Source organism: Talpa occidentalis, unplaced genomic scaffold (assembly GCF_014898055.3).
Source record: "Talpa occidentalis isolate TD23 unplaced genomic scaffold, MPIMG_talOcc4v2.1 talOcc4.5, whole genome shotgun sequence".
NCBI lineage: Eukaryota > Metazoa > Chordata > Mammalia > Eulipotyphla > Talpidae > Talpa > Talpa occidentalis.
Window position 1 is genome coordinate 137,071,528 of NW_023604861.1, and position 18,476 is coordinate 137,090,003.

Consider the following 18,476-nt stretch of genomic DNA (forward strand, 5'->3'; position numbering starts at 1 on the left):
CTCACACAATTGAGGAGGAATTTTTTAAAAAAGATTTACTTTAATTTATATTATGCATACAAGAGCTGGGGTGTAGGCCAGAGGTGCGAGGGATGAGAGGATTTACCAGAGACAGAGTGGGGAGCAGAACAGGCAGATCCACTGAAATCCATGGCTGAGGGGAGCAGCGGGGAGACAGGGGAGGCCTGCTGTGCCCTGTCGGTAGCTCCCTGGTGGAAGATGGAACTCAGGTCACAGTGGCTGGCGACAGCCCAATAGCACTGAGACCTCAACCCCTGAACAGCCAAAAAATTCCCAAGGGGGAATTTTTTTTTTAATGGAAGAGAGTAACGACATTTCAAAACCAAACTTTCCAAACATGACTCACATTCTTAAACATAACTTTTCCCAGCTACAAATAAATGAACTCAAGGGCCAGAGGTGATGCATTTCATACTGGTCTTCAGCTGAGTAAGGGCACAAGCAGCCTGGCTTTGCTCCCGGCACGGACAGAGCTCTGCCTCACAGGGTTCTCCTTCATGAACAGGAGCTCTGCTCCCAGGACACTAATTCTAACACAGGATGCCCCAGACCCTGATGAGGTGGGGTCGCTTGTCTGCTTGCGGAATGAAGGACCTCAGGGAAGGGCTGGGATAATCCTGACTTCACTTTCTGCTGCCAGCTGTGCTTTTCTCTCTTTATGCCAGTGTGTGCTAGTGTCCAGCACACAGATTTAAGGAAATAGATACAAATGGTTGGCCGGACATTCTGAGACAGCAGAGTGTGTGGATTTTTTGATAGTCCTTTGTGGATCTGATTTGTTTCTTAAGTGTTTGTTTTACATGGTTGAGGATGGTGGCTATAAACCTGAATTCAACCTAAGTAAGGTTACTGCATGTGAGCAAAAAAAGAAGTAAAGCATCAGATTTTAAATAGCTAAAATTATGGCTAAAGTGCCAGATCAACACTCCAATGTGAAACTGCATATGGGAAAACAGATATTCACAAGAGTGTCTCTACGCATACATAAAGTTAAATAAGAGGCCTCCCTGGTGGTACAAAGGGTTAAGTCTCAGCACTGTCAAGCTATCTGGAAGTACGAGTCTGATCCCTGGCCAGGGAGCTATCCACACAGCACGGCAGACCTCTCCTGTCTCCCTACTGCTCCCCTCAGCAGTGGATTTCAGTCAGTCTGCCTGTTCTGCTCCCCACTCTGTCACTGGGGAATCATTTCATCCCCCCGCACCTCTGGGCTACACCCCAGTACAAATCAGATTTATTACAGCATTCCTTAGCTAAAGTGCCAGGTATGTTTTTCTCTTAACCCTTTTATTTTTAAACTACATAAATATTATAAAAACATGAATACTGTATTTTACCATTAAAAATGACTAATTCTTTAAAAGAAATTTTTCAGTAAGTTCCATCATATCCATGGATGAATGTTTACAGATACGGGCCTATCTTTAAATTTCTAGGGCAAACAGCAAGAGGACAAGCAGTAGTGAATATTTGCTCATCCTCAAGACATGGGACGGAAAAGCAATGGGTTGTGGATTAAAAAGCTACTAAATTCAAGTGCATCAAGAGCTAATTTATTTGAAAATTTTCCATGCAAAGAAATGAATTAGCAGTACTAGAAAATGACTAAAAAGCATTACGGTTTTTATACTATACTAAGAAGACATAAATCATCACGAAGCACACATTCTTGAGTGCTTTTTTCTTAAGTAGTACACATGTTCCTGAAAACAAGACAAGCCTGAGGTTAGGGGCCATAACCTCTTACCTTTGCCAGTTTTTCTCCTCTGAAGTTCAAGGTCACTGCCTCTGTGTTCCGAGGGTTATGAACCTCTATGTGAACTTCGTCATTGTCTTCATATTCGCGAATCAGGGCTGCCTTCAACCTGGCCATTTCATTCTGTTCTCCGTGGACTAAAATCTACATAGAACCAATTTTAAAAGAGTACAAGGAAACATCCTTAGTTTAGATTAATGATGTTCTATCCTGAATTAGAGAGATAAATGAAGTAGACATGTACTTGAAGCTATTAAATTTTATTACATGTAAGCACCTCCAGTTGATCCAACTTGCCTTTTTCATTCTGTTTGGCTTTAAAAAGATCCTTAAGTAGAATTATTTCGAGAAAAATTCTTTACTCCAGTTCTTGCCACTTGGGGGAAGCCACAGACCTTGCCCAAGCTTATATGCTCACGCTGGTTAAGGGCTGTTCTGTAGCTAAAATGCTTTAAAGCATGTGATTCTTGTATGAACTGTTGCTGCTACTCCCTCAGACAACACCTGGTTTTTGCTAGCTTTCCTAATCTAAGACTTTCAAAAGAAGTCTTTCATGGAAAAAGTAACTTCTGATATTTTCTCTTTTTATTAAAGTGATACCACATAAAACAGTTCCAAACCAAAGAATATCACATTTAGGGTGTATTTACCAGTGCAGGAGCTACCAGTCTCTTTCCCTTTCATGACCTATGTTTTTCAAGCTCAATCATTCTTACCCTGTAAGCTCCTGGTAGGTGGTTCCTTGCCAGTGCTAGTAGAAGCCTGCCTGGCATCACCACCAGGCAGAGCCACCGGGCCTAGTGGCGAAGAGGCTGACTTTGGGGCTGCCTGTTTGAACACAAGTCCCGGCACTGCTGTGTAACCTTGGGCAAGTCACAGTTTTCTCATCTACAAAATAGCTGATAATTGTGAGGAGTGACAAATCAATACAAGTCTAGCACTAGCACAGTGCCTAGCACGTGAAAAATGACAAGGCCTAGCCTTTATTGTTACCACCCACTGCAGTAGTAGTCCTGCCTCACTGCATAGCTACGCTGCTGCTGACCTGGGGGCGGGGGGAAGGTAAGCACCACGTTCAATCCAGGAGTTTAAACTGTCTGCAGAGACAGAGCCTGGAGAGTGACGAGAAGACAGAGGACAAGGGGGGAAGTTAGAGAAAAAGGGCCAGAATCAGCTTTTCCTTCCTGCTGTAGAACCGTGAAGCACGGCTGTACAAAGCGCCTGGCTGTAACTAACTGGGCATTCTAGGATGTAGGTGAGTGGTTTTCACCCCCAAAGAACTAAGGGCCAAGGGCAAATACTTGTGAGGACTATTGTAGTAGAAAGAGGCCAAAACAAACAAGAGTATGAAGAAGGTGCCAGCACTGTTAGTCACTAGAGAAATGAAAATGGAAACCACAGGGAGAGGTCCCTCACACTCACCACCATGGCTGCAGTCACAAAAAGGAAAACAAGCAGATAAGGGTTTGGGGGAGGTGGAACGCTCCTGCGCTACCAGCGGGAATGAAAGTGGGTGCAGCCACCGTGGGAGACAGATTGGTGGGATCTCAACACAGAATCACCCACGCAATCGGGGCTCCACCCCCAGCATCTGCTCAACAGAACTGAAAACAGGGCCTCAAACAGCTGCCTCTGCACTATTCATGGCGGCCTTATTCTTGATGACCAAAAGGTGGACACGAGCCAAGTGTGGTAGAAAGACGAATAAGCAAGATGGGGTGAGTGCACACGACGGGAGGTGGAATCGGACGCTGGATGGCGCCCAGCCCGCTGGGTCAGTGTGTGTGATTTTACGTACATGAAACACCCAGAACTTGGCAAGTCAGCTACAGCAAGTGCAATACCAAAGTCAATGAGGGGCTGGGGGTGTGTGGAGGGGAGGGCGGCATTACTGCTTTGTGGGCAGTTTGTTTTGGAAACAGAGTGGGGGTGGCTGAACAACACTGAGTGTGGTAGACACCATGGAACCGTACACGAGGAAACGGCTACAGCTGCACATTTCGTTGTGTATTCCCCACAATAAAAATTTTTGAAAAAAGCAGTTAACAAATGGCATTTCTTCTAAGATACTTCTCAACACGTCCAGAAAGGGCACTCGTTTGTTTTCCACAACCACCTGCTCCACACAGTTCCTCTAATATAAAAATGCTTTTCAAAAGCTTACTCTCGTGGGCGTAGGGGTTAAGACGCAACCTATGAAGCAATCCACAGCCACTGCAGCACGAGTTCAATTCCCAGCCAGCCAGGGAGAAACCCACATGGCAGGACAGACCTCTCCTGTCTCGCCTGCTGCTCCCCTCAGAAGTGTACTTCGGTCCGTCTGCCTATTCTGTTCCCCGCTCTGTCTCTGGTGAATCCTCTCACCCCCCGCATCTCTGGCCTGTACCCCAATTCTTGAATAAAAATAAATAAATCTTTAAAAAACAATAAAAATAAAAAGCTTACCCCCCCCGTACCCAACTACACCAAAATATAATTGTTACTTTAATAATTACACGAAACTTGAAAATATAAACAAGTCACATCAGCCAGGACCTATGCAGCATATTTCATACCTATTTGCATCTTTAACCTTTACGACTATTATATGACGTCTTTCTCCTTCCTCCAAATTATTATATTTACTACGTCAGTCACCACATTAAGCACTTGAGGTATGTTCTCTCTTTAGCCCTCACAACCTTATATTATTATCCCAATGACAAGCGGGGTGCAGAGATGTTATGTAACTTGCCCAGGGTTACTAGCAAGTCAGGGGTGGAGATGGGGTTCAAAACAAGCAGTCACAACTCAAAGCCTGTATTCCCAAGTTATTGGGGAGGCAGCTGACAGTAACAGGAAGGACAGTGGCGTTGGAGTTGGCAGATCTGAGAAAGTGACACCTTGTGGAATGGAGAAAATTAAAGTGCAGGCCTTGGCTAACTCATGAGGGAGCTGTAAAGGTCAAACCCAAGGGCAAGCACAAGCAGTCTGTTTAAAATGCTACCTTACAGATGGTGCTATTTGATTTGCAAATTGGCTGCGGCTAAGTCTCTCGGGTGCACTCTCCCCCCTGTAAATCACATTCACAGACTAACCACATGAGGCGGTTTCAAAGCACGGATAAATTCACTGGTTTGCTGGTAATCTGTGTGAGCAGAGAAAGAAATGTAATCAACAGACATTTTCAGCGGCAGCTTCTGTCCAGACATGGTAGTGATTTCTTCAGGTTCGGACATGATATGCTGTTAAAAGCAAAGGCGAAAACACACAAATAAACTAACCAATTAGGAAAGAAGAGGTACATGTTCAACTTTCTCATCAGCTGTAAACTATAAATTTAGGACTTTCAGCACAAAAACCCTCTAACACTACTGACACAGTAAATCAAATTCTCTTGCTCAAGCAAATCTTTAATCAGGAAAGTAAGCAGATTAAGATTCAATGTTCTTGGAATGCAAGAAGAACTTCTGATGGGAAAGGCAAACCTACAAATCTCAACAATTTTCTTGCTCTAAAAGTGACTTTCTAAGTGAAAAGATCTGTACAAAGGACAGATGTATTTTTATTCTCTAATCTATTTCAAATACACAGCCAATACTGCCCACATGACTTACAGAATAAGACAAATGAAAAGGATCAAATGAGGGAGCTTAATGTATTTGAAAAAATATAACACAAGTCACTGTCAGAGGAGGTTAGAGAGCGTGAGGCTGGCTGAGGCTTTGCATTCGGATGCCTGTGTCCCCTGGAGTTAATGTCAACCGTGATAGATCAATAGGAAGAGGGAAGATCAAGCCAGGGCTAGCCACTGGTCTCTCCTCATCAGAGGGTACCTGGGTGCTTCTGTGGTTTTTCTGCGGGCAACCAGATGGCAGCTGCTCAGATTTCACTGTGCTTACCAACTCCTGGGGGTCTGGATATGCCACTCAAGGCTGCGTTAATTCCTCAACCTAGGAACATCTCCAGCTACCCATTTCCAGTTTCATCTTTTTAAATAATCAAAACTTGTATTATTTAAAGAACTACTTCAGTGGGAAAACCTGTGAAGAAACTGCCCCTCCGCCATCCTGGCTAGGAATCACAAGGGGCTGGAAGCATGACTGACCTTGGCGAGTGTCCCTTCTACACAGTACCCTGCTATGATGACACCATTCCGCTTATCAGTGCACCAGCTTTCAAAGAGCTCTCGGGATAAGCCACTTTGCATCATACCAGGGGAGGCCATCACCACACTGGGCCCAATGTCGTCAAAATGATCCATGCTCTGCAAAAGAAAGGAGAATGGAGAAGCACATGAGCTACTCAGTGTAACAGAAAGCTAGGTAGAGAGATGAGCCACTGCTGCCTTGGTAAGACTAGTACACATTTTAAGTCTACTTTCTAAGTTCCTAAACAGTTTAGGGTAGGAGCGATAGGAAGACAAAGTGTGAGAAAGCAGCCAGTTCACATTAACCTTTAAAACCTAGTTCTAATGGGAGCAGAAGTGCCATCAGGGCCATTTCCAGTGCCTAGAAGGAGGCAGAGAATGAGAGTCCGCTGGGTCTCTGCCCACCCCAGGATATATTTCCCCAAAGACTCACAATGGTTTTGCATAGGTTATGAATAGTCTGAGCTGGTCTGGAAATCTAACAGAAATGCCTAACAGGATTTCCAGGGAGAATGTGGCTCTAATGCTCAAGCAAGTAAACTTAAAATTTATTTTGCGTATTATTTTATTATGAATACAGCATTGGTTTAAATGAGACAACATACTTATTGAATTAAAGAAAATCAGATTTTATAGAATGCTCTAGAAAAGTTTACATGTGAGAATTTCTATAGACGGAATTGGCAATGTCACAACAAAATGAAGTCTGAGTTTGGGCAAGACTAGGAAAACTGAATGTGAACCACCAGGTATTTTTTCTCATCAGTACTTTTTATTTCTATGGCCAAAGGATCCAAGTTATTTAGCAACAGTAAATATTCGGAATGTATGCAGACTTGGAACAAAAGACAAAACTCAGTGAAGTGAAGAATGCCAGTCGTTAGATTTCTGATGTCCTGCCGAGGAGTGGCTGCGGGAGAAGAGGAGAGTTCACCGGCGGCTCCAGCCACAGGTCACCTGCTGGCATCTCCCACCCAGATGGGCCTGTCTCTCCGCACCCTGTTCCCTCTTCCCTAAGGACTCACCTTGAGGTTACTGATGTGCTTGAAAACAAAGGGGTTGTTGATGTTGATTTGTTTGCGGATTTTGTCGTTCATGGCGTTCACGTACGTCTGGTAGACCGCCATGCACTTCTTGGCCAAGGATGACGCGTAGTATATGGGAATATCGTGGAGTTCTGGGTGGTTCTGCCAGTATTCATCTAGAGTGATTTTACGAGAATTGAATACCCTCTTGTTACGTGTGGTAAATAGTTCAAATAATGATATGACTTTTTATAAATTCAGACAACAGACAGATAAACTAAAGCATATCTTTTTAACAGTTTGAGAAACGTAACAAACTTTTAAAACCAGAACATTTCTAAAAACTAGTGCATGACCTAAAAAGAATGTGTACAATCACAGTCTCAAGATGTGGAGACTTTCAAAAGTGATTTGGGGGGCCTCCCTGGCGCTGCACTATGAAGCTGTCCGCAGCCTCTGCAGCGCGGGTTTGATCCTGGCCGGCCGGCAAGAATCCCACGTGGTGAAGCAGACCACTCCTGTCTCACCTGCTGCTCCCCTCAGCAGTGTATTTCGTCAGTCTGCCTACTCTGTTCCTTGCTCTGTCTCTGGTGAATCCTCTCACCTTCCCGCGCATCGGGCCTCTACCCCAGTTCTTATATAAATAAATAAATCCTTAAAAAAACCCAAAAACCAAAAACCAAAAGTGATTTGGTAGAAGTTTGCACTGAATAATAAACCATAACTTATTACCTCAGAGAGAGGCTAAATTCTGACAATTTTAAATAAAAAGGTATTAATATCTCAAATAGACACACTGACCTTTAATTACAAAACAGGAATGCCAAATGTGTTAAAACCAATTTTGCACATAAAAAAGTGTACAAAGTCATACTACTATATAACTGAATTTTGTTTCTAAATGTTAAATACTTTCTGATAATTCATAAAAATAGGGGGCAATATAACACCAAAGGAAGGTTTATTTATGCAATTTTTTGTGTGTCTCACTTTTTTCCCAGTAGTGGAACTGCTAGATCAAGGGTAGCATATTTTTAAGACTTCTGATAGTGATGGCAACCAGATAGCAGGAATCCATATTCCCAGGGGTAGTGCCTGAGAGTTACAGCTTCTCCAGGCTCTTATTGGCACCTGATCTCTGTATTTATTTTTTAAGATTTATTTTGTTTATTTATGCATATAAGAACTGGGGTGTAGGCCAAAGGTGTGGGGGTTGCAGGGGGTTCACCAGAGTGGGGAGCAGAACAGGTGGATCAACTGAAATCCACTGCTGAGGGGAGCCGTGGGGAGACAGGAGAGGTCTGCTGTGCCATGTGGGTCGGCTCCCTGGCCGGGGATAAAATTCATACCACAGTGGCTGGTGATAGCTTCATAGTGCTGAGACTTTAACCCCTGCGCCACCAGGGAGGCCCTGATCTCTGTATTTTTAAATGTAGAAACCGAAGCTCAGGAAGATGGCATGACTTATCCAGCGTCATGCAACGATCCTGATACAATGGAACTCCAAAATTTGGGGAATCTCCCAAACAGAAAAAGAAAAGGCATACCTAAAATCAAGAGCAGCTCCTGAGCCCTTCCGAGAGCAAACACAGGGATGAGACCTCTACCTCCTCGGTTTACAATATCATGGACAGTGTTACAGAATCTGGCTTCTCGTTCTTCACGCTTCTCATGGATGTGGGTCCCATATGTAGACTCCTAAAGAACACACTAGAAGTGTGAGACCAAAACTGATGATTCCCGAAGAACTCCAAAGTTAAACATCAATGAAATGCAGAGGTAAAGTGATTCATTTCCCCATTAACATGATGTTTCTCTTGAACACATCTTGTAATAGTAATTGGAAGAGTAAATGGGAACATTAAAATTCTAATCTGGCTAAGTATAAGAACTTCTCAGAAAACAACTGGGAAACAATCAAAAATGGATCTTCTCTGCTCAAGACTGTTTTGCTGTCTTTTTATTTTTTAAACCATTTGCTTTCAATGGGCGGGAAAAGGATATTTTTTCTACTTCTGATAAATCAAAGCTTGTAAGTCAGAAACAGATATTGCTGGGCCTCCCCGGTGGCACAGCAGGTTGAGTGCTGCGCTGTGAAGCTGTCCGCAGCCTCTGCAGTGCAGGTTTGATTCCCGGCCGGCCAGGGAGAAACCCACATGGTGTGGCAGACCTCTCCTGCCTCGCCCACTGCTCCCCTCAGCAGTGTCTTCAGTCCGTCTGCCTGTTCTGCCCCCACTCTGTCTCTGGTGAATTCTCTCACCCTCCCGCGTGCCTCTGACCTATACCCCAGCTCTTGCATAAATAAATAAATCATAAATCTTTAAAAAAAGAAAAAGAAATAGATATTGCTTCTTCAGAAATCCCCTACACCTTACCATGTGTGACACCAGCACTGCACCCCTGGAGCTCAGTAGTAGTGATGAAATCAGGTCCCTAGTGAATCAGCATCTAACTTTCATAATATCAGATTATTCACAAGCACATTAAAGCTTGAGAAGTACTGCTCTAAAGTACAAGCTATCACAAAAATATTTTTGGAAGAATTAAAAAAAATTTCCCTTTGCTGAAGCTCAGTTTATTTGCTGGGTTTACCATCAACCAAGTCAGATTGAATCCACTCACAGCACGTCACTTATGGATAGCAATAGGCACTATTCCCTCACACCTGGGAAGGGGGATGCCACAGGTGTGAGGGAAAAACATAGAGCTCTTTCACTGTCACACCTGTTATTCTAACAAATATCATAGGCCCCAAAGATCTCGCCCCCAATCCCTGACCTTGTTGATACCAACACACACTTAATTTATGCCTTTCTCCCCTACTGCCCCGTGAATGTCTCTTACAGTTAATTTTTGTTGTTCTCTTGGGACTTAAAAACTAGTAGCAGGCAGAACACATTAAGTTAGGAGATGCTACAGATCAAAGATACTTATCATGGTAAAGGCTATGGGGGCACACTATTCTACATATCCCTTAAGATGAGCTATGAATTTGGGGTAGTTCAACTTGGATAAATCACCAGGAGCTAGCCTAGCATCTCTGATATTAGACTAGAATACACTTACAGCAAGAATCTAGAGCTGTACCACAAAGAGAAGCCAACAATTATTTTTATATTTAAAAGCAGATACATTTATATCTGATAACTTATTATGAAATGGTGATCACGTAATTTTTTCCCAATAGAAAAAATTATGCTTACATTACACTAATTATTATACAGTACTCTAATACTTACAATAATAAGAATATCAGGTTTAATATTAGGAATTTCAGCTGCCATTAAGTGTCTATCTTCTTGTCTTGAGAAATCACCTGTGTACAAAAGCTGTGAAAAAGACAAAAGTAGAAAGTCAGGACTGTGGAAGGATTCATTTTACTAGTGAATATATTTAACTCATGAAAGTTGAAAGTGAAGTTCAATAGAAAAAATAGCCTACAACTACAGAAATTTAGATGCAATGCCTGTGTCTAGTTCAAAATGTTAAGTTGGTTCTGACACAAGCTGTCCAGTGTTTCAATTACTCAACCCGACTAATGGGTACTATACTCCCAGAAGCACCGCACAAAGATAACCCATTTATTAATAAACTTGGAAAGTACTCTGAACAACTTGAGTAAAAGGGCACAATGAGGAGAGAAATCTACTGAGGTAGGGCCTCCCTGGTGGTGCAGTGCGTTGAGCGCAGCGCTGTGAAGCTGTCCGCAGCCTCTGCAGTGCAGGTTTGATTCCCGGCTGGCCAGGGAGAAACCCACATGGCACGGCAGACCTCTCCTGTCGCGCCCGCTGCTCCCCTCAGCAGTGCTTTCGGCTTGTCTGCCTGTTTCCCGCTCTCTCTGGTGAATCCTCTCACCCTCCCACGCCTCTGGCCTGTACCCTGGTTCTTGTATAAATAAATAAATCTTAAAAAAAAAAAAAGAAATCTTCTGAGGTATAAGGGAAAACCGTCTAAAACGGAAGGTAAACTTAAGGTAGGCAGGCATCGAATGCCAGTGGGAACTGAGATCTGCACCTGCGGTCTTTTCAGCTTCTTCTTTGAGCTTCTGAGCAAACACCAACAATAAATTCAATGATAGACAGTACAGCTCAATATGTAAAATTTTCAAATATATGAGCAGCTGCAAAAACTCAGGACAATATTATCCCGGAATACTGGCTTCATATAAGAATCCTTTCAACAACTTAAGAAACAAGAAAAAGAGGCCAAGGCCACCGCCGCAAATTTTGATTGAGGAGGTATTTTTAAAAAGTCTCCTAAGTGATTCTAATGTGCAGCCAGAGTTCAGAACTGCTCAAAACCTATTAGTCAGGAAACCTATTAGTCAGGAAACCTATTAGTCTACCAACGTTTTCACAAGGTTATTAAGAAATCTATTTGTCTTTTTCATAAGGATGGCTGCAAAAATTCTTTCTGATGAACTTGTTTCACTCCTCTCAGACCCCCTCTTTAGGAGCGTCTTGTGAATTCCAGAACATAGAGGATATCAATGCTGAATCAGGTTCTAACGTTAAGCAGACATAGCCATAATTTGAGCTCTTCCCTAATTAATTTTCTAAAGGACACTGAAAAGTAATACCATGAAAACTGAGGAACGTTACTCTTTTGAGATGCTTATTTTATTCTTCTCAGCCTTGACATAGAAGTATTACAATCAAGGTATGAACTATGATATTTAAAAGGAAAAAGTAACCACTTAATTTTATCTTGTTTCAGTGTTTTGATACTATGCAAATCTTAGGGAAATTTCTTTAGTACAACATGCTGGCACAAGGTGGGGAGGACATGCCCCGAGCTGGAATACCTTCACACCCGCGATTTCAATCATGAACATGGCAGCTCCGAGAACGTGGCCTGCGTGGTAACACCAAAACTTGATCCCCGCCACTTCCTTAACTTCATGGAAGTTGATGGTTTCAATTTTGTCCATGCTCTCTTCCAAATCGGTCTCAGTATACAGCATGTCATCTGCTGATATGTTACTAGATTTGGAAAGATGCAAAGAAGAAGAATTAAGGCCAAGATTTCTAAAAGTCTATGGATGACACAGTAAGAACGATATTGTGATTCTTCAAATTACATTGTGTGGTTGATGCTATCTAGAGTCTCCAGGACAGCGCACAATGGGTGTTTGATGAAGTGCTACTGAATAGCTAAACTGAAGACATCCCTGTGAATAAAGAGAGCACCTCATTTCAAAACCCAAATGGTCCATGACGTGAACGATAGGCATGACACAAAACTAAAGGCATGTAAAATCCACTGAAGTAATTTACCTAACTTTGACGTAGTCGGAAAGAAGCCATCTGTAAATAGCTTTTGTGGCATGAGTCATAAATGTTCTTCCTTTGAAACTTGTCTTCTGTAGGAACCAGGGCAATGCTCCACAGTGATCCAAATGGAAACTGAAAAAGGAAGAGAGATGCGCCAGTTCTTAAAAATATAGTCCATCATTACCATGGCGGTAGAGCTCTTCAGAAAAGTTCTATTTAACAATTACACACTAAACAGGAATAAACAAACAAAAAGAAAAAAGCAACAACACACTGACTTCTAGAACAGCCACACAAGTTGTGTGCCGAGGGAAGGAATGATGCATCCGGTTCTAGCACAAGAAGTGTTTCTTAAACAGTCAATTCTTTCACCGGTGGCGGAGAAGAAAAGATGTAAATCTGCTCTTGGCAGCTGTACTAGGTGGCAGCCAGCTGCCCACGTCAGTGCTTCTAGGTGAAGGCCCCAGAGGAGACGCGACCATGCAGGGCCCTCCCCAAGACACTGTGGCTTCAGAGGGGCTCTCCTGGTCTCAAGAGTCACAGGGATCAAGGTGTGTTCTGTCTCCTTGTTGGCTCCGGACACAGGAGGTAAGGTTTTCAGAGTAAACCCCTCTCACCTGTGATAAGCACTGGAGCGCTGCCGCGGGTGTCTGCAAGTGCTTCCAAGGAGGAAACACTAGTGCCTTAAAACACCAGAATCTTAGACTTAAATCTGGTAAGCGCTTGTCTGCATAGTAAAAGTCCTTGAAAACCAGTGTTGTTAGTAAATAAAAAACTTACTGACTGATGAGGAGGAGATCAATCTCGGCTGGGTCAATTAAATCAATATAGGGAAGAGCATCCATTCCTTCCAGGCCAGGGTGGATCCCACAGTCCAGCTGGAAAAGGTGGGAAAAAGTCCACAATCTCCTGCACTTTTTATTAAAATTCACCCGACAAATAGACAACATTTATAACTGACCCGCTAATCACACAACCAAGGTGGACAGCATTTGGAACGCAGTTGCCATTGCATGCAGCAGACAGCAGTGGTGACGCGGACGCCCACACAGCTCGTGTTTAGGGCCCCAAGGCGCAAACACAAGCCATCTTTCCGGGCTGGTCTATAGTCACTCTAGCAATGAATGAACTCTTTTTCAAGAACTTTAATATCAGAGGATGCATTTTAAAATGTATTTTAAAAGTGCACAGGCTTCCTGCTACCAGATTGAACTACTGTAAGGTGACAGTGCTCAGAAATGGAAAACTTCCCTAATCATGATTTTAAGGCGTGAGGGAACAATTCTTTTTTTAATTTAATAAAGCTTGTTTTTCAAAATGTACAGTTAGGGAACAAAATTCCTAAGAGTTAGTCATTAATGAGTTATAGACTCATTTGGGGGGCTTTACAGTGAAATTACTACAATAAACAACTAAAAACACACGCTTGACATGTGCCTGTCCTTCTGAGGTTGGGAGATGAATGAGGTTCCTCTCCTGAGCAACATGAGGAGCCTCTGTCTTCCTACTGAGGACCCAAGAAACCATCTCTTCTGACCCCTCTATCCTCCAGATAAGGCAAAGGGTTTGGAGAAGCAGACCGACTTGCCCACACTGGGGGCAAGTCTGGGGCCCTAATGCTAACTTAGGAGTCTAATGGGCTGGGTGGGGGAGCGCTACTCGTGTTTGGTGCTCACTCCCTTTGGGGCCTCCACCAGGACTGGGGCAGTTAGGGTGACAAGTCCCTCAGAAAGTAAAGAGGGATTTGGAAGAAGCATCCATTCAGGCCATCTAGGTGACAATTTTATAACCCTGGAATACAGTTCTCCTGTGCACCCAATGTTCTGCCAAGTTACTAAGGAGAAGGATGTTTTAATTTCCACATTAACGTGATACAGCACAGACTACAAACACCAACTATGACATTTTTCTGGGAGCTAAACAGACACTCTACCAGAAAGATCAAACGCCCCATGCAGACTACTAATCTGACTACGATCATAATTACCATTATTTTTCTTCCTTTGAACTCCAGGATAATACATGATCTTCCCACTTCTTGTCCAGCTCCACTGTAAATATTCAAGGGGAGAAATAAAAATGATTCAAAGACAATCAAAATCAAATCCCACAAGTTCAGGCTCTTTTACACCTTAAGCTATGCCCCTCGACGCCGGCGCTCACTCCCGCCAGGGAAGAGTCCAGAGTCCCGCAGAGCGACAGGGGACAGGAGGTGTCAATGGGGAAGGATGAAAGTGCACATTTGGGATTTCAGGGACTTGGGGTTAAATTATGATGTATTTAGAATGTAAACGAGCAGTTATGAGGATTATTTAATAAGACTTTTAGAATTAGCACTACTTAAGTATGAACCCATAAGCGTTTCAAAAATGCAGTTTGAGATCATAATACGCATTAGCTTAAATTTAAATAAGACTTCTCCACACCTGTGAAGCTCCGTCCCCTTCTACCTTGTTATTTCAGTATCTCTGATACCATGTATTTAACTTTTTCCTCCCTTTTAAGTTAGTCAGACTTAATGTCCGATGGCCACAAGACACACTTTAAGACACACCTGTTTTGCAGATCCCTTCCCCTCTTTGATGACTTTTTCCAATCTCATTTGCTCACCCAACAGTCCAGCTTTTATTTGCCAAGCACCACAGTAAGTGCCTAACCCAGGGGGGCTGCCTGCTTCAAAGACCCTGTCAAGGAACAATTGCCTACTTATTAGAAGCTAAAACACAAGAGGGATCTACTTATGCCCAAACCGAGACCCTGGCAGGGGATGTTGATGAAGAAAATTCAAAAGCCCTGGTGCGACTGGACCCCTGACCCTTCGCTCTACCGGGCGCCCTGTGCGTCCTCCTACCTGTAGGTCCCGGCTCTGTTTTTAGAGTTTCCATAGCAGCCACTTCTAACTTTCTCCCCTTGCCTCACCCTCCAGCCCTCCATCCTCTTCACCTGGGGCATGGCCTTCATCCATGTCAAGGAGACAGTTTGCTGGCCAATTTCCTCCACTCCATTTACAACCCACCCATGTCCTCGTCTTTTTGCTTCTCCAAGGACCTCTTTGTTGTCTGAGCTGCTCGGCTTTTGCCCATGGCTCTCAGCTTCCCCAGGGAGCCAAGTATGGCTGTCACGGCGATCACCCTGGCTTTCTGCTCATTACCACAGGGATTTCAACACACCAGTCACGTTCATCCCCAAATGAAAATCCCTGCAGTCGAATCCCTTTCCCCCTTCATCCTAGCCAGCTTCCTAAGAGAGCTGTGTACACTCTGCCTCTCCTTCCTTCCCTCCACCCACTCAGCCCTCTGCATGCGGCTCCTCCAAGCCCTCTTCTGAAAGGATCCCCGCACAGCAGCTCTGTGGCTTGAAACAGTTCTCCAGCCCTGGTCTTACCGTCCTCTTGAGGCCTGAACCCCCACGCTGCCCCCCCGGAGCACTTCTCCTGGCTTCATGCCCCACTCTGTCCAGCTGGCTTCCCTCTCAGATGCCTTTACTGCCTGCGGCCTCTGCCCACCTGTATTAGTTCGGACTGCCCTGGACACCAGGCCTCTAGCACACAGGTGCTCAGTATCTACTGGGACATGTCGCACAGGCCCTTTCAGTCAGACACTCAGCGCTTGCTTCCCCTCCAGTCACTTGCCTATACTCTGGGAGTCTCTGCCACAGCGAGGACATTTGGGTCTCAGACAAAGCGCCCTCTCAAGGCCTGGTCCTGACCTCCTTCTCTCCCGAGGCTCCCACGCCACCCATCACCTGTCACTACTCCCTGAAGTTACTGTTTCCATTTGCATGCAAGCTCTGTGAGAGCAGAGACACTGGCTACTTGAGTCCCCACTGTGCGGCCACAATGCCTGACATGCAGTAAATTTCGGGAAATATTTATTGACTAAAAGCCCCCAGATTTTGAACCTTGTGAACTCTGTGTTTGGGGAAAGGAACAAGTCACAAAGTTACAGACTGTGTGACCCCACTTCTATGGCATGTCCAGAACAGGCAAATCTGTAGAGATGCAAAGTGGACTGGTGGCTGTCCAGGGCTTGGGGAGACTGGGAGGAAGTGTGTGCCTGTTCATGGGCACAGGGTTCTTTTTAGCATCACGAAAATGATCGGGATTAAATAGGGGCCATGTTTATACAACTATGTGAACACCCTACAAACCACTGAATCACGCATTTTACACGAGTTGCATGTGAATTATACATCAACAAGGCTGTAATAAAACGACAAAACACCCCAATTTACTCCATACCTGCCCCATCTCCTATACACTAAGCACAAGAATCTGAGTCATCCTAACTGCTCTGCCCTGCCTCCCCTCCCTACATTGCCTCGTTTGATAAATCTGAATGGTTATAACATTCTAAAGATGTCACTTCCTTACTCTCTAACATTTCTTTCCAATCTGCTGCTGCTCATTTCACACATTCCAAGTTCTTGCTGCTACTGCCCAGGTAATTTCAATTGCATCCTACTGGATTCCCTACTTCCTCCACCCTTTCATTCACCTGCCACATGGCTGCTTAGGAGAGATCTTTGCTATGTCGTCGTGACACTGTGATACAACCCCCACTTTGTCCCATCCCTGCTTAGGATACATCATTGGCTTTTTAGCGGATGTGATAAAGGCTGCCACCTCTTCGGATGTATACAGGTGCTTGAGAGCCTCTCCCCCCTCATCTGCTGACCTTTGAGCAACAGCCACGAGGACCCTGGCCACACACTGACCACTCTCATTTCCTATCTGCCACTTCCGCTGCCTGGAACATCCTTGCCTTCACCTGTCTTTAATTCCTCCTCCTCCGTTAGGGCTTAGCTCATGCACCATACGTCCAGGATTCTCTTCCCCATCTTAGAAACCCCTTTTCCGGATCCTCCCAGGATACAGCGCAATGCCTCCCTGGACTCTTAGCTACCATTTACTCAGCACTACCATGGTCTTCCTTCTCGCAGTGAGTGTTGCTAAATTATTCCCACAGGAAGAAACAGATTCAGTGAGGTCGCTGTCCTAGTCAGTGAGACTAGGGATTAGATTTCAGTCTGACTCCAAATGAATGGCCTCCCGTTAGCTCACCCTCTCTCTCCAGCACGCATCCTTTCCCTGCAATTCTCTCCTTGAAGGTGAAGTCAAGGAACGCTGCCCTCTGTCTTACTTGTATTCCCTGTGCCTAGTGTGGTGCTTGACACTTGCTGTGTTTGCTGAACACAGGCAGTGCACAGGTGTGCGTTGAGCAGTGGGAAATTTAGGGCCACATCCCCAGCAGGGGGACCATGTCCTCACTGAGAATGTGTACAGGAGGTACTTTCTACCCATAGGGAATCGCACACATTCGCGTGGGGCTAACTAATATCTAACAAACACGTGTGTGGATTTGAGCTGCTCATCTATGGGCGTGAGCTCTGCACCACTTGAATTCCCCTGCGAAGCTGGTCTCCCCACCTGCCAAGGGCTCCTCCGGCAGGAGGCCCTCTCCCCAGAGAGACCAGCGTTCTCCTGGACAGCAAGAGCAGCTTTAGTCCTGCGGCCTCTGCTCTTCTTTCTGTCCTGCTTTCCACCCCCCTTACGCTGGCAGGGGGAACGCAGACTGGAACTCACAGCTGGGGCCTAACGTATTTCCTCTCTGTTTTGTCAGATGCCGGCGGCAGCGAGGAGCAGATCCAGCGCTTCCTCGCCCCTCCGGCCCGGGCCAGGTCCCCGCCGCCGCGGCCAGCACCAGCACCAGCACCGCCGGCTGCCCGGGCACTTGCCGCTCCTCAGCCCACAGGAAAGCGCCCCGCGGCCCCAAAGGTAACTTTCCCCTCGCGCCCCAACTCCGAGGCTCGCTCCCTGAGCCTGAGGAAAAGGAAAGCCCCGTCCAGAGCGCAGGCCCGTCCGAGCGTCGTCCGCGAACTCTTCAGCCCTGGAGACCCGGCCGCCACGGCGACCCCGGCCGCCCCTCGCCTCTCGCAGCCCTCGGGCCGGTCCTTACAGGGGTCGGATCAGCAGCTGGTCACTCTCCTCAGCCGGAATGGCGGACATCGCGGCAGCGTGACGGAGAAGCCGGAGCGAGGAGGCGCAGCCGCGGCGCAGCAGGGCAGACGCGGCCCCGCCGCCGGAGCGCCACTTCCGGCGCCCGGGGCCCGCTGAGCAGGCCCCGCCCCCCCGCTTCCGGTCGGAATTCCCGGCCGCGTTCCTCCCCGCGGGGAGCCCGGGGCGGGGTCACGTTTGCGCCTGCGCGAAGGCCGGGGGCGGGGCCCGAGGGCGGGGCCGGGGCGGCCGGAAAAGCTGGCGCTGGACTCGAGGC

The 18,476-nt window shown here is 45.6% G+C and overlaps 1 protein-coding gene across 1 annotated transcript in view; it reads right to left on the minus strand.

Moving 5' to 3' along the window:
- The window catches only part of CPSF3 (cleavage and polyadenylation specific factor 3), a 29,858-nt gene extending 11,576 nt beyond the window's left edge, over positions 1-18,282 (minus strand). The window contains exons 1-11 of the mRNA XM_037528548.2: positions 18,162-18,282; positions 14,192-14,255; positions 12,985-13,082; positions 12,208-12,336; positions 11,736-11,913; positions 10,171-10,260; positions 8,479-8,629; positions 6,932-7,107; positions 5,865-6,023; positions 4,855-5,001; positions 1,769-1,921 (exon numbers count right to left, since the gene is read on the minus strand). Of these exons, the coding sequence (XP_037384445.1) occupies positions 1,769-1,921; positions 4,855-5,001; positions 5,865-6,023; positions 6,932-7,107; positions 8,479-8,629; positions 10,171-10,260; positions 11,736-11,913; positions 12,208-12,336; positions 12,985-13,082; positions 14,192-14,255; positions 18,162-18,211 (1,395 nt within the window). The 5' untranslated portion in view covers positions 18,212-18,282. The remainder of the gene's footprint in view (positions 1-1,768; positions 1,922-4,854; positions 5,002-5,864; positions 6,024-6,931; positions 7,108-8,478; positions 8,630-10,170; positions 10,261-11,735; positions 11,914-12,207; positions 12,337-12,984; positions 13,083-14,191; positions 14,256-18,161) is intronic.
- Positions 18,283-18,476: the final 194 nt, after the last annotated feature.